Here is a 23227-nt window from a genome sequence, read left to right as displayed (position 1 = left end):
CTGAGTTTGGGCTTGCAAAGGGAGGTGCTCTGTAGCGGGGAATAGAAAACTATGGTAATAAGATAATGCGTTCAAAACACCTTTTAACCCAGATAAAAACATCAAAATAAAACAATAGTACTAAATATATGCAGTGTCTGAAAATCGTGACAAAAAGTTACCGGAAACCAGGGCAGACAACTCTGAAAAGTTGCCTGCCCAGCCATAAAGTTGCTTGCCCCATTTTTCCCCAACTTGAAACACAATAAGACAACTAATCGCAAAGAAAAAAAAACATTGTTGTAAAGTATTAAGGATTGATAATCAGAATATATAACAGACCACTTTAAAAGTTTATCATAAATCTACTTATAATATTCATTGCATGTATATGACATCGCTGTTTTCCATCTGCCATCAGTATGTGCCTGTATTTACTCATCTTCATTCATGCAATGTTTGCGTTGCGCCGTCTGCTACAAGCCACGTGAACTCCTCTTTCAACGATGCTTTTAATGTACGTTTACGTTTTGGACCGTCATAAATTTAGTTAGCTTCTTTTGAATATTTCTTCTGGGGCTGAGGTTTTGGCTTGATTCTTAACCACTTATCCATTTTTCTTGTGTTCTCTGTCTACTTCGGAATATTATATGCAAATGCCCGACATAATAACGCTCGGGAAAGTCCGGAAGCACGAAGTTATTCGATGCAGGCTACTGATTGGCTGCCGAGAATGCAAATTGCCAAACGGACCGAAATTTCCAAACAATGAAGATTTCAAAGTCCGAATAAAGCAAACGTTTTATTTGAAACTCTCTTTTTTCTTTTTGTATTTTTTTTTTTAATTTCCCCCCTTTTTAAGTGATTCTGTGCATAATGTTAAACAAGGGATTAAAGCAACAACAACAAACTGAAGAGCCGTTTGGGACCCAAAAGAGCTGGCTCTTTTCGGTGAGCCGAGCAGAAAAAGCCGGTTCTCTTAAAATAATCGGAATTCTCATCTTTACAAGTGAGTTTTGCGTTTGCAAAGAAAATTGGAAATTATTTGACATACAACAACTTACTTTTAGAGGAACGTAAATAGTTGCTTTTCCTGGTAATTAGTTAATTCTACTACAGCAGGGGTCGGGAACCTATGGCTCGCGAGCCATATATGGCTCTTTCTATGAGTACCTATGGCTCAGAGACCAATTTGATTGCATGCAAAATTTCTCCATTTTTTTCAAAACCGGGAATGTCTATGCTATTCAGGTACACGTTAAGCCAAACCAAAGCTAAATGCAAAGGAAACACTTCGCAGTATATATAGGGCACGTTTTTCACTACAATTTACAGTCAAGGTGTCACACATAAAAAGGGGGGAAAAAAAACTCGTTTTGGCTGTACAACGCTAAAGAATCCTTTATTTAAAAGTTCACTATATAATCTGTGTTCAGTGTTCAGATACTTTATGATGAATCCACAGAACTGTAAATACGCCAAAACACCGGAAGAGAACTTAGTCATTTGATTGGGTGAGTGGGAGGGATGGGTGGAGCTATGCAAAAAGTACAAGCATTCCCTCCCATCTCTCGCCAAAGGTAAGCACATAAGGCTCCCTATTCTCAGAATGTTGTGACGTTTTTACAAAATAAATGCTTGCATCTGGTTTTGAAACCAATATGTATGTAAAAAAGGGTCAAAAGGAGTTTAACCGATCTTGAGTAATTGCAAGAAAGAGACAAGTTTAAAGTGGTCTGTTTGTTGAATTTGGGACAGGGGCTCTGGCATTATTCTCTTTTCATAATTTTTATCAAATCATCAAAAGTAAATGTGCTGAAGACTAAGCTTTTGTCTGGGGCGCGGGTTTAGCAATTTAGTAAATTTGTCTCATAATATATGGTGTGGCTCTTTCCCAAAATAAAATTAATATTTTTTGCTTTTATGGCTCTTTGAGTCAAAAAGGTTCCCGACCTCTGTACTACAGAGTAGTTAAGTTTCTAATTCGGATACATTTTGGAAGAAGTAGTGATTAACTATAACATGATCTACATGATGTTAACCAATAATAGACAGTCATCTTAGAGATGTTAACTCACACAGTCACACCACTAAGTTTGTCTGTTGTACAGGAAGGAAATGCTGTAAAGGGCTAACAACATTGACTCCTGTACTGTAAATTCAAAGCGTTGGAAGGCGGGAACGCCATATCCCGGATGCCTTTGGTATTTGTGTTTCCTTACAATTTATCTCGTCTGTTCTCCTCAAACAGAGAATGAGCTGCAGCTACCTGCTCTGCACCATCTTGCTCTTCGTGGCCGTTCTGCTAGCCGTCACGGTGACGGGTACCATCCTCTTCATGAACCACAACCAAGCGCCCCCTATGTCAGACAGTGTCCCACATATTTCCACCAACCAGGACGAGGCCAACGCTCTGGTGACCGTGGAGCGCGGCGATGGATCCCGCGTCAACATCTTCATCGACCCCAACTGCCCCGACTACAGCAGCAACTTCCTGCGCCTGGAGGGAGTGCAGACCTCGCTGCTGCACTCGCTCACGGACCACGACTCGGACCTCAAGTCGGTCAAGGGCCAAGACCGTGCGTTGCTTGTTAGCCTGGCGGAGGAAGTGGCAAAGCTGTCTGCTCATGCCGGACAACTGAAGATGGACTATGAGTCCCTGCGCCGGGGGCAAGGAAGCTTGGGCCAGGACCTCAACACTCTACAATCAGAGCAAGCGCGCCTCATACAGGTACAAAGACGTGACTTGATCTATTGGGGGATTATTGTTATGAAACGGTGGTGGACCCATGCAGGGAAGCAGGAAACAAAGCCGGCATGCTAAAAATAAAAAAAGTAACTAAAAAAAAAAAGAAAAACATGTATAAAGTAACAAACCAACAAAATGTCAAAACAAGAAATAAGAAACAAACTCGTAAGCGTAACAATGGCAATGACCCGACAGTTTATGCTGTCTGGCGCAGTCAATGTAAAGGCGATGATGATGAGTGCCAGGTGGTCTGAGATTGGACGCAAGTGTGCATAGTTCCGCCACTCCCCCCGGTTGGCACCCTCTCATGGAATTTGAGAGTCCTGCAGGATTTACATTTTTCCATCCTCCAACATATCTTATTTCTAAAATTAGGATCGTTATCAGACAGTGATTTTGAAAATTGAAACCTGAAAATTACAAGGTTAAATGATAAATAACAATATCACTGAATAAATGTGTTTTTCAGGTACCGTAAATTCCGGACTATAGAGCGCACCTGTTTATAAGCCACACCCACCGCTTTTGTACTTACACAAGCCGCACCTGTATATAAGCCGCATGCGCCCACATTAAAACATGCAACACAATCACAAAATTAACCCAAACCCGACTTTGAGTCCCGCGATTGTAACTAAATATAAACTACACAGTCCAAATACTACAGCCGGCAAAATGAACAGAAAATGATACCGGTAGTTGAAGTTTGATGCAGACCTGCAGAGTCCGGATCCCGTTGAAAATAATCCAAGGAAAAAAAAGTATATTTCCAAAGATAAGGGTGGGGAAAATGTATATCCACTGTTGTCAGCCGCGACCACAAACACGTCTCACCTTTACTCCACTTCCCGTCAGCCCGCGTTTGCTCCGCCCCTTCTTTCTTATTCGCCCGTGGAAAACATCAGAATAAGTCTCTAAAATAAATACATTACAAAAATATACAGTTGCAAATACATATTATACATGGGTTACACATATTTACAAAGAAAGACGGTACACCGAAGAGTTTTCAAAGCTTTAATAATAATATTATAACTTTCATCCCAAACCGTGCCTGTAAAGGGTAGCAAAACGCTACTAGCAACACGCTCGCAACACAGTAGACGGATCTGTTAAAGAAAACATACCGCACATGTAAGAATTACTGGCGGCTTTTAGAAAAATTACATGAATTGCCCGCATCACTGAATAAGCCGCAGGGTTGAACGTTTGAGAAAAAAATAGCGGCTTATAGTCCGGAATTTACGGTATTTCATTTCGTATTTCCATGAGGAAGTTGCTCCTCACCTCACTGTTATCAGGTTTCTACCAGGTTTACTGATGAGCTGGCTTCTTTAAATCAGATTTTTAGGAGGTCAGAAACAATTAATTTGAGTGTTTTGATGACCAAAATCACAGAAGACTGGTCTAAAGTTTTAATTGAGATCAGTTGTTACAAAGAATCATGATTACGATTTCTAGATTTTGCCCTGCTGTTGGCTTTCGTTTTCTTGTTACTGTAGGGTTCGGTAACGTACAGTATGGCTGCCGATCCAAGTGTGTCAGTTTTCACAAGTACATCTGGCTCAGAGGTTAAATTCACTGCATAAATACATTTAGGCCAGGTGTGCAAGTGCTAGTGACAGGTACGCTGTAGCCCTTTATTACCTTTAAGCTGGTGAGAAGAAATGTCAAAACGATTTTTTCCATGTGCTTAGCCAATGAGATGCATCAGAATAAGCATTCAAGTGTAAAGTCTACCATCTACCATTTCCTGGTTATTTTTGTTCAAGTGTAGTTGGGGCAAAAAAATAAGGTATGTATAAAACTGAATGGAAGTAAGATGATTATGATGATTATGCAAGCTCGCCAGCTCGGGAGCCTAGATGGTAGGGCGCCCGCTCCGAGACTGCGAGGTCGCTGGTTCAAGCCTCGGCCGAGTCATACCTAAGACTTACAACATTGTTACTCATTGCCTCCCTGCTTGGCGTTCAGCATTAGGGGTTGGAATTGGGGGGTTTGGTCACCTAATGACTCCTAACACCCCAGTTGGGTTGAGCGAGGGGCTGGGAATCCCCTCCTCTGAATCAATTTCCCAAAAAGAGTCAGAAATTACTCTAGCCACCTCCCACTAGGGGGATATGGCTGTGGTATATATATATATATAAGGCTAGAACTGCAACCATGTCCCACAATTGAAGGTAGATAATCCTGGATCCTTCTTGTTTGCACTACTAATGACACTTTTTAATGTAAGAACCTGGCATCTTATTTTGAGACCATTAGTCACAACAAAAACGCTGCTCAATTCAACCTCAACGTTTTAAATAACTGCGGTGGGGCAATTTTTTTAAGTGTGGTATTTGTTTGATATGGGTTGAGGCATTATTCCGTATATTCTATGAAATCGTCAAACATCACACAGTGAAATAAAATGTTCTGAAGAATTAGGAGATCTGGTTTGTTATTTTGATGGGGCTCCTTCTGAAAATAAAACATTTTGCTGTAATGCAGGGGTCAGGAACCTTTTTGACCCAAAGAGCCATAAAAGCAAAACATTTTTTAAAAATAAATTGAGAAAGCCACATCATATATTTTCAGACAAAATTGCAAAAACTGCCAAACACGCTCTCTAGACAAAAGCTAATTCTTCAGCACATTTTGTTTCACCCTTGTCATTTGATGATTTAATAAAATGTATGAAATGATAATAATGTCAAATCCTGTGTCCCAAAACAATGTAAATTCTCCATTTACAATTTGTCTTCCACCTTCAGTTAAGAGTGTTGAGGCATTTTTTTCCATGAAATTTGTCCCTAATAACGGTTTCAAAACAATGTGCATGCAAAGTTCTTTTGTAAAAATGTCACAAATTACTGCAAACAATAAGCATATCGTCATATTCACTTTGGGTGTAGACTGCACTGAGCGAAAGAGACTAAGTGCCATGCGCTGTGTGCATGGATCCGCCCACCGGTATTGCTCACCCAATCAAAGTTGTTTGCCAGCGTTTTTATTTATCAGTTTAAATGGTTTCTTATCGAACTTCTGCATTAAGTTGCTTTATATGGACCAAAATCTGGATGAAATCACTTGACAGAGAGTTTTGCAATACTTATATTTTATTTCGGAGCCATATGTACTCATGAAAAGAGCCATATATGCCCCATAGTCTTTGTATAACCCATAGTCTGAGCAAAAATAGCTCCAAAAATCCTCGAAAGGCGTTGCTATGCTCAGACTCTCCCCATCGATTGATGTCGCCTCGGCGGCGCCGAGCACTCGGAGCCCGGCCGCAGGTGATCGATGGGCCACCTGTGGCCGGGATTGCGATTCGGACAGTGACGCACGGCATTCGCCGTGCCAGCCCTCGGCAATGGCCCGCCCGTGTGTTGTAAAGAGCCCCCTTTGGACCGCCCAGACTTTCGCTTTCTTCAACATGATTGCACTCAAATAAAACACACACAGGGAATAGATTTTTCACAAACATTCACAAACATCATGACAAATGGTGGAGGAGCACTGTAAAATAAATCAAAAGTGGTGCCCAGATAGAATGAGGACCCAGGCCAACTTGGGCTTCCGAAAATCCAGATCCATGCTCGTAAAAGGCATCACTAATCGATGCCAAATTGACCAAGCTGATGATGAGCACAACAGATAGGTCACCCAAATCGCCACTACGCCTTAAAATCCTTCATGATTCTTTTGGCGAACAGCAGATGGTGCAGAGGTCCAGGGTTCAATTCTCTTGCAAAGGTTTCATGTTTTTCCTGTGCCTTCGTGGGTTTCCTCCAGGCATTCCGGTTTCCTCCCACATTCCAAAAACTTGCATGTCAACTTGATTGGCGAGTCCAAATTGCCCTTAGGTATGAGTGAGCAAGGGGGGGTTTCTGTCCCTGTGTACCCTGCGACTCTCTGGCAACCAGTTCGGGATATCCCCCTGCCAACTGCCAGAAGACTGCTGGGATGGGCTCCAGCACCCCCACAGGTAAGGCTGAGCAAGGGCAGAAAATGGATGGATGGATTACTTTGGCGTCCAAGAGACCATCATAAAAAGCTAACCCTTGATAAAAAACATCTATGGCAATACTCAATTCTGCGAAAAGGGCAACTCTCACTTTATGAGTGATGTGGGCATCTCATCCGACGGACAATTTGTGCTTTCTGGAGCTTGGGATTGCACCCTCCGACTGCCGGATCTCACAGGCGGCTACACCACAGTGAGCGTGGCTTTCTCTGCTAACAACAGGCAGCTTGTGTCTGGCTTACAGGACAAAACATCAAGCTGTGGAACACGCTTGGAGGCTGCGAGTACACCTTGTGGGTGTATTGCATACAGTTTTCCCCTGACAGCAGTTTTACAGCTCGTAAGCTCAAGGTTTTCCTAGATACAATGTAAAGTGTAACAACAATAACAAACCAGAAAAGGATGGGGACCTTAGTGCGCTGGAGTAGAGAATTGAGTCATCTCAAGGTAACGGTGTAACAAAAGGGTAGTCACATGAATAAAAAAAAAGAAAAACGAAACAATTTATCAGGACTAGTGGAAGTATGTCCAACAAAAAACTTGGGAAACACTGTTGTCAACTGTACACAGAAGTCAACTGCAGTGGTATGGCCATATCACAAGATCATCAAGATTGGCCAAGACTATTTTCCAGGGCACAGTCCAAGGGGGCAGGAGGAGAATAAGACCGAAAAAAACTGGGCCTACCACATCAAGTAATGGAGTGGAGCCAACTTAGCCACAACCCACAATGTACCAGGAACCATTAGAAGTGTAGAAAGCTGTCCAGAGTTGTGTCGTTAGTTTTGCCTCGACAACCAAGGTAGTTAAGGGATCTGTGAACCGTAAAGGAAGGGAACCAGCTGAACTGCCTAGCTAACTTCTCTCCCAGAGCACCAGAAGCAGCAAGTCCCTAACTGACTAAACTGTTCTCACCAACAAAAAAAGGTGGGGTACCCCTTTATCCTGATGTGAACAACCCTGACCCACTACTGCACCTCCCTGGCCTGGTCTGCTGATGGAAAGACCCTGTTTGCTGGCTACCATGACAACCTGATCACAATGTGCCGGGTTACTCTCAGGACCTAATAAATACTTTTTCAAATTTTAAATAAACTGTTTGAAAGAAAAAAAAAAAATCAAAAAAAAAATTGTTTTTTTCGGACTATAAGCTATTTGACTGTAAAAGTATCCCTTTCCAGGTGAGGCTCCTGATACAAGTCAAGTCAGATTATTTTTGTTTGAATAGCCGTTAATCACAAAAAGTCTTAAAGGGCTGCACATGCCACAGTTACAACGTCCCCTGATCTGACCCTGCATGCAGGCAAGGGAAAACTCAAGAACGTATGCGTGAAGAAAATAAAAAACCATGAAAGGGGGCTAGACAGCTGGAAAGGACAGAAACATAAAATGTTTGAGGTCAGGATCAACAGGGTTGGGTAGGGTTACTTTAACTTGATGACTTTCAATTACTTTTGGATTACTCCAATACCAAGTATGCTAATAAAAGACAAATAAACTAAATATGAATAGAATTACTAAATGTTGTGCAGGCTTGGGGAGTTACGGAACACATGGAACGACAAAAATGATGTTGGCAAGCTGTTTGGATTTATTTTCATTTTCTTTCTGTTGCATTTGATGTTAGTTTTGCCGGAGATCAAAGAGATCTAAGCCAGGAGAGAAAGCTTACCACGTGTTGTGAGTCATCATTTTATTCATATTTAGTTTCTTTTGTCTTTTATTAGCATATTTGGTATTGGGGTAATCCAAAAGTAATTGAAAGTAATCCAGTTAAAGTAACCCTACCCAACCCTGAGGATCAATCATAAACTTGCAAATAGAAGTGTGTATAGATTTAAGCACTTCCACTGAGGTTGCAGATCTCATATCAGGGGGCAGAGCATTCCACAGCGTCAGGGCCCGAATGGAGAACGCTCTCAAATTTTCAGATTTCTTCTTGGCTCTTGGTGTCACAAGTAGACCAATAATTTCCAAGCTGGGGCTCCGAGCAGACGCATTGGCGACGACCAAATCAGAGAGATAAGGGATAAAAGTCCATGCACACTTTTGTATGTTAGTAACCGAACCTGAAAGTCACATCTGAAACAGACAGGAAGCCAGGGCAAGTCAGTTAAAATCTTGTACCAGTCAGAAGTCTCGCTGCTGCTGTTGTTGTTGTTGTCGAGTCACTCAAGGCACCTAAGGTAATCCTTAGTAGCGCTAGACTCGCTCGTGGGAGGCTCCGTAGTTCTCCGAAGGAGAGGGGGCCGCGACTGTCCTGTGCCGCCAGGCCTGACAGGGTGTGACCCAAGCAAACCAAGCATACGAAGCCTCTGAAGTCCTTAGTACGTTCGGACAGGCCGGAGCATGATTTATGGAAGCCCCGTGGGCAGGTAGTACAGATGATTGGGGTGTGGTCGCAGCGAATAGTTCGAAAGCACCACTGGCATTTGGACTGGGGGCCAGGGTTGCTCTCGAAGTCGCCCGCCCTAAGAAGAACAGAGAGAGGAGAGTAGAAGAGAGAGAAAGGGAGGGACAGATAGGTAGAAAGACAGACAGAGTAAAACGCAAAAAGGGGGAAAAGAGAGTGAGAGAGGAGGGGAGAGAGTAGGAAAGAGAGGGATAAAGAAAATGAAAGACAAGAGTGTAAAGGGGGAAGAGAGAAAAGAAGAGACAAAGAAGGAGAGAGGACCAAGAAAGAAAGAGAGAGCGAGTCTGAGTGGATTGAGTTGGATTCGTAAGGCCCTTCGCAGGACACCACGGGAAGGTTCCTAGTCTTTGTCCTGCTCTCGCTGCTGCATTTCGAACCAGCTGCAAACGTTTGATGCTATACATACTCCACCGTCCTGTCTTCCTGTCCTTTCCGAGTCTCATTAAGGAGAGCAAATTCCTGCTCGGGGTTCCGGAGTTCTGACTTCACAACCATCTGGGGTCCGTCAGGTGCTTGGTAAACACAACAGCAAGTCTATTTTGACGCAAACGGCAGGACCCAAACTCAGCAAAGGGACATATTAACGTGGCAGGACGGCTTGCCGACCGTGGCCTGGAGACGTTTATCGCTGCTGACACGAGGTCCTTTGAGGCGACGTAATGAGAAAGAAAAACTCGTCACTGCGGCACAATTAACTTTGAAAGCTCCGGCAAATAACCGCGGATAATGATAATTGGATCATTGGCGGATAACCATCAAAGTCACGTCGGGGATTAAATCCCCTCTCAATTAAGTAAATGGGCAGCCGGGAAGATCGAGGACAATAAGTACTTGAGATACCTGCTCACTACTCATCAGGTACCTTTGTGTACTTTGATGACATTTGGGGTTTTGTTGTGATCGTAAAGTATGTAATGAAAACTGAATTACAAACAAAATCATATACCGTAAATTCCGCACTATAGAGCGCACCTGATTATAAGCCTGCACCCACCACATTTCGGGAGGAAAACTGATTTTATACATACACATGCCGCACCTGTATATTAGCCGCATGCGCCCACATTGAAGAAACGCAATTCAAACACGAAATTAACCAGTCCAAAAAACACACCCAGCAGATTGAATGGAAAATGATACCGGTACTTAAGATGTAATGCAGACCTGGAGAGTCCGGTGCCCGTTGAAAGTAATCCCCGCCCCTTCTTCCTCATTTGCTCGTACAAAACATATCAGAATAAGTTTCTAAAATAAATACATCACAAAAATATACAGTTGCAAATACATATTATACATGGTTACACATATTTACAAAGAAAGACGGTACACCGAGAGAGTTTTCAAGGCTTTAATAATAATATTATAACTTTCATCCCAAACCGTGCCTGTGAAGGGTAGCAAAAAGCTACTAGCAACACGCTCTCAACGCAGTAGACAGCTCTGTTAAAGAAACATACGGTACTTGAAATTCCACGCTCCTTTATTAAAATGCACATTAGCATCACGCTCTCAAGGTAAAGTTTCCTAAAGTTGTCTTCTTTATCGGACTGCTCGATTGCGTGTAACTTGAAAGTTGCGTCATGTGCCTTTTTTTTTGCAATTTGCATGATGAGGATGTGTCTATGCTAATTTAATTTGTGCAAAAGCTAAGAAGTTGCAGTCTAAATCTTACCTTTAGTACTCGAGCGCCGCTGGCGGCCGTTAGAAAAATTACATAAATTGGCCGCATCACTGAATAAGCCGCAGGGTTGAAAGTTTGGGAAAAAAGTAACGGCTTATAGTCCGGGATTTACGGTAATCATTGATTTCTTGTCAAGACCGAATAATAAATGACAAACAATACATTATATGTTTGCTCAAAATTGTATCTTATTGATGACAATATACCTAAACCAGGTTCCCAATAGAAAGCTGCTTAATCTGCACAAATGCTCAAGTAGATATAACAGTCATACTTAACTAATCCATCCATCTATTATCTGCACCGCTTATACTCAGCAGGGTCACGGGGGTGCTGGAGCCCATCCTGGTTATCCTCGGTCATTAGGCAGGGGACACCCTGAACTGGTGTCTCAGCCAGCGGCAGGGCACACAAGGACAGACGCCTCACTCGCTCATTCACACCTAGGAACAATTTGGACCGGCCACTTAACCTGACATACATGTTTTTGGAATGTGGGAGGAAACCGGAGTGCCCGGAGGAAACTCATGTAAGCACGAGGAGAACATGCAAACTCCGCCCAGGGAAGATGGTAGCTTGATTATATCCCATGACCTCAGAACTGTGCTGCGGACGCCTCAGCTGTCATGCCGCCTAATATAACTACCGTATTTTCCGCACTATAAGGCGCACCTAAAAGCCTTTATTTTTTTCAAAAACTGACCATGCGCCTTATAATACAGTGCACCTTATATATGGATCAATATTAAATCGCAAGGTCTCGCAACAACGGCAAGCAGCCGCCGACTAGATATTTCTTCGTAGGCGATGTGGTCCGCGGTGTATGCTGGGATACATATGCTGGCGTTTCATTTCCCAGCCAATGTGTCAATCATCATTTGAATCGATCACTATTGGCTAAAGTTATTCGCAGGTAAAGGGGGCGGATCGTTTTTATCATTTACAGGCTGGCATAGGCTAAAGGGGCAAAACAAAGCTTGCAATTGGCCGAAAAAGATGAATGTGAATAGCAAGTTTGGTTGTCTACGGCATAGAGGAAACATGTTTTACCATTCTGTATTTGTAAATATTTTACTCTCCTGGATTTACTACACTCACGGATATAAGAGGACCACGGCTGCACATTATTATTGAACGCAACGACTTTGGTGAGCTACTCCGGCTATATATTTTCCCATTATCTTGTTTCAGAGTGATCTAGATGTTTCTGTGATGGGTGTCTTTTAAAATTAAACTCAATTCCAAGTGTTTATTGTCATATGCACAGTAAAGTTGCGAGCGAAAAAGAAAATAAAAACTAAGGAATGGTTGGCATTTCTTGAATCCCAAGACTTTAACCTTCCGAATGATATTTGGAACGATGCATTTGAGTGACACCGCATCCGCACGTGTCTACGACACGTGTATGCTTCTTTGCAAGCTTTCAGAATGTTAAGGGGGTAATCAGTTTGACTGAATCATGTGACTGTTTTGTCGACGTTCCCATTGTAGCGCCTTATAATCCGGTGCGCCTTATCTATGGAAAATATAGGACCAACAACTATTTTTTGGGAGTGCGCCTAATAACCCGGTGCGCCCTATAGTGCGGAAAATACGGTAATCAATATTGCAAAATAGTAGCAAGATTGTTTTTGAAGTTAAAATTTCACAGAACAGGAGTTTCTTTGTAAAAAAAAAAACTTTATTAAGTACAGTACTTTTATTTGTTGTTTGGAATGTTCTTTTCACGCGCCATCAGATCCCTTAAGTGCCAGGGTCATTAGGGCACAACCTTGTGTGGTGTTTCATGGGCAAGTCCAGCTTGAGGGCACCCATCCCTCTCCAGGCCAGGTGTTTGGGGTAGGGGTTTGACCCCCAAAATGAAACAGATAGCATTGGTTTATATTGTTAGCAGTACCAGGCAAAGCCCCCTGATCCGACTGAGATACAGCACCTTCATCATCTGGTCACCGTTGTTTTTCAGTGACCACCGAGAGACATTACCTGAGAGATTTAATAATAGATGATCAACAGTATGAATACATGTAACTGAGAGTCTTTTTTGCATAAGCGATTGCAAGTAAGAAAACATACATGAATGAGAGTGTGACGGTCAATGAGAGCTTAGTGAGTGACAAGACAATAGGATTATTTGTACTCAACCACTAAGGTTGTAAGGGCACCATCTCCTGTGGTGTGTCTTGGGCAACAACAACCTGGCGGCACACATCCCTCTCCAGGCCAGGTTTTTGGGGAAGGTGTTTGACCCCCCACATGTGACAGATAATATTGCTTTTTATGGTTACCAGTACCAGGATAAGCCCCCCTGATCTGAAAGGGAGATACAGCACCTTCATCATCTGGTCGCCGTTGTTTTTTCAGTGACCATTAGAGATTTAATAACAGATGAGCAACAGTATGAATAAATGTAACTGAGAGTCTTTGCTTAATAATAACTCATAACGACTGCAAGTAAGAAAATATATGAGTGTGACTGTAAATGAGAGGTTAGTGAGTGACAAGACATACTCAACCACTAGGGTCGAGGGGCACCATTGTCTGTGTGTCTTGGGCAAGTACAACCTGGAGGTGCCCATCCCTCTCCAAGCCAACACATGCATAGTACTTTTTATGTGTTGAACAAACGCATTTGCCTGTAAATTGGGTTTGTTCTTTGGTTTCAATTTATAATAGAGTATTGACAATCAAGTCAAGTCAAGTCACATTTATCTGTGACGCCCTTCAACACAAAATGTCTCAAAGGACTGCATAGGTTATAATGACACGATCCCCTGATCTTAAACCAACATGGGGGCAAGGAAAAACTCAAAACCTCAGCATGAGGAAAATACGAAATCTATGGCAGAACGAAAGATTACTGTGTTCCTTATCCTCAGATATGAAGTGTTCATAGTGCTTGTTTGAAAGTTATCGTTCTGTTGCATGCACCACGTCCCCCTTTTTACTGCAACTGTGCACGTCGGCTGCCGGGCCGAGCGATCTCAGGGCCTCATGGAGAGGCGCTAGAGAACGGTGGATCATCAATTAGGACGCTGATGTAATTAGCTCTCGTTAGACACCCTTCACACTGGCTGGCGGGGTAAGTCAGCAGATTCAGTCATTATAAGGCCATTAAATACTCGTTATCAACGCTAAATGCCAGCGTATGCTCGGGGTACCGGGGTCTCCGCCAGCAGAGCCGGGAGTACGACCTAGTAGTCCGTCTTCCAGGTATTCGGATGCGGTTTAAAGTTGTGCCTTATGGTAGTTTTTGTAGCGATTGATTCAATCTTATGCATAATTGTCACAAAACAATTATTTTTGGAGGTTTTTAGTTTCATTTATCAAAAGACAATCTATCTATCCATCCATCTGTCTATTGGTCCGTCCGTCCATCTGTCTGTATATCTATCCATGTATCCAAATATCCATCTATCCTTCCATCCATCGATCGATTAATCGATCCGTGCATCTGTCCTTTCTCTTATCTGTCTCTCTTTCTATGCATTTGTCTCTCTTTCTACCCATCTGTCTATATGTCTATATGTTTTTATAGCTATGTCTATATTTCGTTATAATAATAATAATAATAATAATAATAATAATAATAATTTCCTTGTATTGTCATTCTGTGTAACAATGTACACAGAACGAAATGTCGATTGCACCTTGACCCGTTGTAGCGAGCCGATGCAGCCGCAGCCAACAGAGGGCGCCGCCGACCACTTTTTAAGTCTTAGGAATGACTCGGCCGGGGCGCGAACCACCGACCTCCCAGTCTCAAAGCGGGCGCCTTACCATCTAGGCTACTGAGCTGGTCGTTATGTCTCTCCGTCTTTCTGTCTGTCAGTCTGTACATTGATCCAAATATGTCTGTCTGTGTATTTATCCAAAAATCCATCTATCCATTCGTCCATCCATCAATCAATCAATCAGTACATCCTTTTATCTATCTATCTATCTATCTATCTATCTATCTGTCCGAGCATGAAAAGCCCCTTGATCTGACACATATACAACAATTTCATCATCTGGTCGCCGTTGTATTTCAACAACGAACTTTGGCCATTGACGGGCTGCAGCATGTGACAATACTGATCCGAAATTCTTCAACACAAAACCATCGGATCACACCTAGAAATGTTGTAAGTCAAGTCGAGTCATTTTTATTTGTATGGACCTTAATCACAAGGAGTCTCAAATAGCTGCACAGATCATACGCTATTGCAAACCACAGATCATTATTACACCAACCCCTGATCTAAAACCTACATGAGGGCAAGGAAAAACTCAAAACCTTTAACATGAGGAAAATGAAGAAACCTCGAGAAGGGACCGCACATGAGGTCACCCCCCTTTCCAGGATGACCAGGCTGCAAAGGATGTTAAAATGTTAAATCAAGTACAAAATAATCATAGAATAAATGTATGGTAAACAAATAAATGAGTAAATAAAAAAGGATGACCAGGTTACAATAGATGTAGCTTTGAAAAACAATACACAGATATTCTCAACATGAACTATAGGTCATTCATAAGCTATAGAATAGAAGTGTGTTTTAAGCCTAGATTCCAACAGTTCCACTGAGGTTGCAGATCGAATCTCAGAGGGCGGAGCATTCCACAGCACCGGGGCCCGAATGTAGAACGCTCTGGAACCTGCCGATTTCTTCTTGGCTCTTGGAATCACTGGTAAACGCTGATATGACTCGGCCAAGGCCTTACCTGTGCCCTCTCAGTTTCAGGGCGGGCCCCTCACATTACCTCCTCGCTTTTCACCACACACAGGGCGAACTGCACCACAATTTATCGAAAATCTGGGATTTTTATGTGTGCCTTATTGTCCTGAAACTACAGTACAGTGGGACCTCGGTTATCGCGATTAATGGGGACCAAAGCCACCCCGAAAAATTGAGAAACCGCGAAGTAGCGACACCCCTTCCAAAAAAATTAAAAACTTTGCAGTACACCCCCCCCTGTATACAGTACAATACAGTACACCATATGAAATACGGTTAGAGAGAGAGATTCTTGTTAAATAATCAAACAATAAAACAAAATTCAACTTACCTCTTACAATAAATTCTTTTAACCTCGGATTAGGTTTGCATCCAGGCTGATTTTCTTCGCCCTACAATCGTTGATCCAAATAACTAGTGCATTTTCCATTCGCATTATGGTCTTATTCTGGGTGTTTACATCCCTTTTGGCATCTTTTGTGAGTTTTGCGGATGTTCTTCTCTTCCTTCTTTATGTACCGTGGATTCATTCAGGCCATATTGTCTGGCTACGCTAGCGTAGCTATTTCCTGCTTTCAATTTGTCCAATAAACTCACTTTTTCGTTAATCGTTAACATCTTTCGCTTTTTTTTCGGTTCACTAGATGCACCAAGGGATGAAGAGCGTTTGGGAGGCTTCAAAAAACTTTTAGACTTAAAAATTCACCGCGAGAAAAAGGCTGACTAACTGCGAGCTATGGTGAGAAGCGTACAGTACTGTACTGTATACGAGGTAAGCGTGGTCTACTGTAGTGAATGGGCCAATGGGGAGTCGAGTATTCAGCGAGTGCTGGCCAATGAGCTTGCGTTTATGGCCGTGACGCTTAGCGTATACGTGCATTTCTTTGTCTTTTAAAATTTTATAAAATAATGCAATTACTCATTCTAATTGGATATTTTGTTTTCAAATTTTGTAAAATAATGTAATTTCTAATTTTAATGTAATATTTTTCATTATTCTCATCTCATCTCATTAGCTACACCGCTTATCCTCAGTAGGGTCGCGGGGGTGCTGGAGCCCATCCAAGCAATCATCAGGCAGTGGGCAGGGGACACCCTGAACTGATTGCTATGATTATTTTTTTTTTTTATTATTTTTTTAACTATTACAGGCCGCGAAGCTCTGAACCTGCAAACGTCGAAGCGAGGTCCCACTGTAAAAGTACAAAAAGGCTTTTGGCCTTTACTCGAGTAAATTTAACGGACTAAATGTAACTCTGTGCACTTGTGTTGCTATCATATTGTAATTGAAACCAGCCATCCCTCTCCCACCCTGTGGTGTCATATAACCACAGAATCCCGCAGGTGAGTTTCGTGTCAAATATGAAATATGCAAACAGAAGCACTACGATACAAGAAGATGCCAAACACCTGGCAGTGTGGGGCAACTAGCCAACCGGTGCGCCGTGTCCCAACGACCCCCCCTACGGTTAACGGGGGGGAGGACAAGTTCGTTTGGGTGTTCTTGCCAGGATGGCACATTCATCACCGGGCTTCCCGCAGGGCTTTTGTTCTGCCGTGACGCCCTTTTTATGCCTTTGGATCACGCGATACTCTCGTATTGCCGTTGCTTTTTGTCCTGGTGCTTTTGATGAAGCTCAGACTGCATCGTAGATTTTTATTTATTTGAAGAAATTTGAAGTACAGTGGAACCTCGGTTTTCGAACACCTCTCAGTTTGAACAAATCGGTGTCCGACCAAAAATTTCGAGAAATTCTTGCTTCGCTGTTCGGTCAAAAAATCGAAGTTCGAACGCCGGTAATGCGTGAATGCGTACGCTAGGGTGCTACAGGTGAAAAAAGAAAAGTAGTGCGTACAACTATTGCATTTAAGAAAGAAATAATTGCCAAATATGAAGGAGGTGTGCGAGCGCCTTCTGCTGACCACCACAAAGGTAAGGTATCCTATTTATAAGATTACGATAACGCGAACGTACGATTAGCCTGGGTTAGCTTTAAGTTTACGTTAAACATTCAGGGTGTAGGAACGGAGCCCAACATTGAGGGTGTTGGAACGGAGTCCCCTCTCCAATGAACCGCTCACCACTTGTTGTGGAGACCCAGGTGCTAAATGACTTGTAAACGACCTGATTTTTTTATTTTTACACGTTCATGTTAAGGGAATCTTTCGTACGGAAGATTACGATAACGCGGACGTACGATTAGCCTGGGTTAGCTTTATGTTTACGTTTAACATTCAAGGTAAACATCCAGGGTGTTGGAACGGATTTAAACGATTTACATTATTTTTAATGGGAAAAATGATTTCGGTGATCGAACAAATCAGTTTTCGAACAGGGTTCTGGAACGGATTATGGTCGAGAACCGAGGTTTAACTGTTTGGGTTTTTAACCTGTATTAGGGTTTCAAACCCTGACCTTGGGCTGGAATTAGGGTTTCGGTCCAGCCTTAAGGTTTCAGTATCTATGGGCATCCATGACAAGTTTTAGTGTTAAAGGGGGGGTTCATTGTTTGAGGTGTCCTTAAAAAGTGGAATATTTTCTCTCTTAAGTACCGTCAATTCCGGACTATAGAGCGCACCTGATTATAAGCCGCACCCACCATATTTCGGGAGGAAAACTGATTTTGTACATACACAAGCCGCACCTATATTAGCCGCATGCGCCCACATTGAAAAAACTCAATTCAAACACAAATCTAACCAATACGCGATAAAGTCCAAAAAACACAGCCGGCAAATTGAATGGAAAATGATACCGGTACTTAAGATTTAATGCAGACCAGGTGCCCGTTGAAAGTAATCCAAGGAAAAAAGTGTATATTTCCAAAGGTACGGGTGGGAAAGTCGGCTGCGTCCACAAACACGTCTCACCTTTACTCCACTTCCCATCAGCCTGGGTTTGGTTGAAAAACCGCAGGGTTGAAAGTTTGGGAGAAAAGTAGCAGCTTATAGTCCGGAATTTACGGTATATATGTCCGTCAGTGAACCTCAAAAAGTAGGGTTTTAAAATTGTATTGAAAGAAGGCCACTTTTTCAACTCAGGGTTTCAAATTATGGTTGGAAAGAAGATTTTGCGTCAAAATGTTGGTATGGGTTCAAAAAAAAGTTTGCAAACGATGGGTTGTATTGATTTACACTTTCAAATTAAGGTTTCAAACCTTGATCAGGGTTTGAGTTTATATCCTTTTAACCCATTTTTACATATTTCTCCATCAGCTGCTGTCGGACAGCCAAGTGAACATGGTGAAGGTGGTCAACTCGGTGAGTGACGCGCTCAATGCCATGCAGAAGGAAAACGTGGGCTTGAAGGCCCGCACCAAGGCCGACCTGCAGAGGGCGCCGGCGAGGGGGCCCCGCTTCAAAGGCTGCGCCAACGGTAAAGCTTCCATTTTGTTTTTTTAATTATTTGTGTGAAAATTGACCAGACCAATCGGAGGAATTCACAGACTATTTTGTGCCCTGTTTTTATTACAGCTGCAAATAGTGACTACCGTAAATTCCGGACTATAGAGCGCATCTGATTATAAGCCGCACCCACCACATTTTGAGAGGAAAACCGATGTTGTACATACACAAGCCGCACCTGTATATAAGCCGCATGCGCCCACATTTAAACATGTCACACAAACACAAAATTAACCTAAACCCAACTTTAAGTCCCGCGATTGAAACTAAATGTCCTTCATCAAAGTCCACAGTCCACAACTCACAGCCGGCAAAATGAACGGAAAATGATACCGGTACTTAAGGTTTGATGCAGACCTGCAGAGTCCGAGTCCCGTTGAAAGTAATCCAAGGAAAAAAGTGTATATTTCCAAAGGTAAGGGTGGGAAAAATATACCAGATGAACACATTTACTCACGCAACTCCTTTTTCTTTAACCAACTTTTTACCCCATCTTCTTCCCTTGTCTGTCCCTCACCTTTAGCGGTCCCCACTTAAACTCGGCACCCCGCGTTTGTTCCGCCCCTCAATTTTCGTTCACCCGTGCAAATCAGCATAAGTGTCTAAAATAAATACAAATAAATACATTACAAAAATATACAGTTGCAGATACATATTATACATGGGTTACACATATTTGCAAAGGAAGACGGTACACAGAGAGAGTTTTCACAGCTTTAATAATAATAACATAGCTTTGACAGGGCAGTTAATGGTAGCAACACTCGAGCGCCGCTAGCGGCCGTTAGAAACATTACATAAATTGGCCGCGTCACTGAATAAGCCGCAGGGTTGAAAGTTAGGGAAAAAAGTAGCGGCTTATAGTCCGGAATTTACGGTATGTTAATACTCTAATAGACACTGACTATTAAAATATAACATTAGGACAATTATTGATTTTTTTTCCTCAAATTTAGCATGACGTTGATTTAATGATGTTCTGAATGATAATAAACATTAAACAATTTTCAAAGTAAAAAACATATATTTTAGTGAACATACTGAAAATGTGAACAAAAATCAAATAAAAATGCCCTAAAATGACCATCTAAAACCAAATAGGCACAGTTTGGACATAAATCCATTCATAAACCTCCGTCCATTTTTAGGGACAGGCAAATAAATGATAAATTTAAACCGTTTAATCCCTGTAAACCAAAAACAGGCCAATAGCAGCAATAGAACAGTAAATAAGATACGTTCAGTGGTCAACTGCATACCATGTAGCAAAATAGGTTAACCATCGTCATTTGGGTGCGCCCTATAATCTGGTGTCGCTTATGGTGCGGAAATTAAGGTTTTTTCATGTGGAGAGGCCTCACTTGGAAAAACTGGCGACAATAGTCAACAATTGAATTAATTGCCAACTATTTTTATTCTCGATTTATCATTGCAGCCCTAGTAGAAGTAAAACTCTTAAACCCAAGGCTGACCCGAAATTCTGGTTCGGTTGGGCATAAAATGTCAATCATTATTTTCGGGCGCATGCCGGGCCAGATTTTTATCTCGCTGATTTTTTTTTTCTCTTAATTATCCTCCCATCATTCTTCTTTGTATCTTTTTTCTTTTTTTTTTTTAGGAGGATCCGCGTGATGGATTCGGTCCCCCTCTCCAGCCATCGAGTTCGCTCGCTTGGCTGCCCAAAGGGGGGACCGAATCCATTGTGTGAACCCTCCACAAAGAAAAAGACACAAAGAACAACAACGGGTGGATAATTGAAACTCGGGTTAGTTTTGGGATCAGTCCCTCAAATCAAGTTAGTTTGTAAGGCTCGAGCTTGTTTGGATTGTGACCCCGGGTCAAGCTGGAGTTTTTTAGGGCCCGATCTTACCTCTTAGCCCTAGTTTCTATGCGCCGTTTTCAAAGTTTTCTGTAGATCGTCACACAACCTCGCTCTCACTTACAAAAATGTGTCGCGTGTGTCGTCAGCCGGATGCTGACGGGCGCGTTGTCAGCGCCGCCACTGCCGCCGGCGCTGGGTCCTGTCAGCGAACGTCTCATAAAAAATCGCCGCGTTCTCATTATTTTTCGACAAAAATGCCCGCCGGCAGCAGGTGTCCTGTTGGCTCAGCTGTCTGTAGAGGATCAGAGGTCATTTTTTTAAACAATTTTTTTCTTCCCGTCCTCTGTCTTCATCTGACAAGCAAGTCGTGCATGTTTTAATAAAATCAGTCTCAGCAAAAATACCAATAGGAGCCGTCAATTTTGGGCATTTAATCCTCTTCTTGGGGTAGTTTGCAGATAACGCATCCCATGTTATCGGGTTGGCGGCGCTCTAAGTCTTAAAACAGCTCTAAAATACACTAAAACACAATTTTTTTTTATCATCCTTTGCTTACTTATCCATGAAAAAATTATTTTTCTTTTTTGTTGTGTGTCTCTTGGCCTTTTCTCCGCCAGTAAACCCCTCAATTTAAATTTTGAATGTTAAAATAAATCTACATATAATTATAAAAATAAATAAAAGATTATTTTGTTGCCTGACTATTCCTTAGGGATATTACAAGATATCCCTATAATATATTTTTTTCCTTTTAATATTATTAACTAAAACTACATGTCGTTTTTCAATAATAAGGCTAAAAATCAATGTTTTAGCGATAGAACTTCAATGCTTGGTTCAGGGGTGTCAAACTCATTTTAACTCGGGGGCCACACGATCGAACAAACATTCTCCCAGGGGCTGGACCGGTAGATTGAAAAATGGAAAGAAATAGGAGAAAGAGAGGGAGAGAACAAGAGAGTGTGTGGGACAAGGAACGAGAGAAAGAAAAATAGAGAGAGACAGAGAGAAACAGAGAGAAACAGAGAGAGAGAATGTGAGAAACAAAGAGATAAAAAGAGAAATCGTGAGAGAGGGCGAAAGAAATCCAAAGAGAAATAGAAAGAGAGCAGGAGAGAAAAGAGGAGAGAAAGAGAGAAGGGTAGCGGGGGCGAAGGGCAAAGCAAGAGAGATAGAAAAAGAGAGAAAAGAGAGAAATTGAAAAAAAGAAAAAAGCAAAAGAAGGTAAAAAGACAGAGAGAGAGAAAGAGACATAGAGAGGCAGGAGTGAAGGAGATAGAGAGAGAGAGTGAGGGAAAAGTAGAAAGAGAGAGAGAGAGAGAGAGAGAGAGAGAGAGAGAGACAGAGACAGAGGCAGAGAGAGAGAGAGAGAGAGAGAGAGAGAGAGAGAGAGAGAGAGAGAGAGAGTGTCTTTATGAGAGGCACCTGGCTTTGGCAACATCAAGTGGACACAATTCAGCCTGCAGCTCGTTTTTTTCTTGTGCTTCCCACAGCTTTGTCTTGCGGGCCGGATTCAATCCCGCGGGCTGCCTGTTTGACACCCCTGGCTCGGTTGGTTGGTTGGATTCGTTTACGGTGAGGGTTGTGGGGGCACTATCACCTGTGGTGTGTCTTGGGCAAGTACAGCCTGGTGGCGCCCATCTCTTTCAAGGCCAAAAGTGCAACAAGTTAAAACACAAAGAGAATACATTTGCAAGACCAAACAAACAACAGCCAAGAAGGACTAAGATTGATGACTTGTTCCATATCTATCTATCTACCCTGGTCATATCCCTCGGGATGGGTGACCGACAGCAAGACAAACACATACACAAAAACAAAGAAAAGAAAAAGGAAAAAGTAGCAAAAAACAAAAAAAAGGACCCAAACAACTTAAGCATCCAAGTCGGTGATGCTTTCGTTCCTCCAGATGAAACGGGACACAAGAAAGCGGCCATGTCACTCGGGTGACTTGCAGGGCCCCTCTCCCTCTGGGAGGTGTGACAATGCTCCCATCGTGGTCCGCTCTGTGTCGTAAGAGGCGACTAAAGTGGAGGGAGCGAAGGGACTGGGGATCCTCTCCTCTCTATCTCTACTGCATTTTGCATTATTTTTTTTATATAGCGCTTTTCAAGTCAATGACTTCCCAAAGCGCTTTACAATGTGCTCCACATTTCCCAATAGCGGCCTTGCAGCCATGTAAGGCGCTAACCTGCTTATTGGGGGTAGTAGGGGTTCAGTGTCTTACCCAAGGACACTTCGACATGTAACACGGAGGAGCCGGGATTCGAACTAAGATCCCTTGATCCCAAGACTAGCGCTCTACCTCCTGAGCTACTGCCGCCCCTAAGAGACAGAAAGGCAAAGAAACGGGGGCGGGAGACCGAAAAGTCTCGCAAACCCTAGTTATAGGGTCACTAAATGTGAGAGGATGTGGAAGTAAAGTGAATGAGTGGAAGAAAGAGGAGATGG

The 23227-nt window shown here is 42.5% G+C and overlaps 1 protein-coding gene across 2 annotated transcripts in view; it reads left to right on the top strand.

Moving 5' to 3' along the window:
- The window catches only part of fibcd1b (fibrinogen C domain containing 1b), a 250454-nt gene that overhangs the window by 110845 nt on the left and 116382 nt on the right, over positions 1-23227 (top strand). For both annotated transcript variants that reach the window (XM_088356031.1, XM_088356030.1), the window contains 2 exons: positions 2231-2710; positions 18766-18925. In XM_088356031.1, coding sequence (XP_088212157.1) covers positions 2231-2710; positions 18766-18925 — 640 coding nt within the window. The remainder of the gene's footprint in view (positions 1-2230; positions 2711-18765; positions 18926-23227) is intronic.

Source organism: Urocampus carinirostris, chromosome 16, assembly GCF_059441175.1.
Source record: "Urocampus carinirostris isolate Australia breed hairy pipefish chromosome 16, RoL_Ucar_1.0, whole genome shotgun sequence".
Lineage (NCBI taxonomy): Eukaryota > Metazoa > Chordata > Actinopteri > Syngnathiformes > Syngnathidae > Urocampus > Urocampus carinirostris.
Note: the sequence above shows the minus strand (reverse complement) of the source record. Positions and strands in the feature narration are given on the sequence as shown.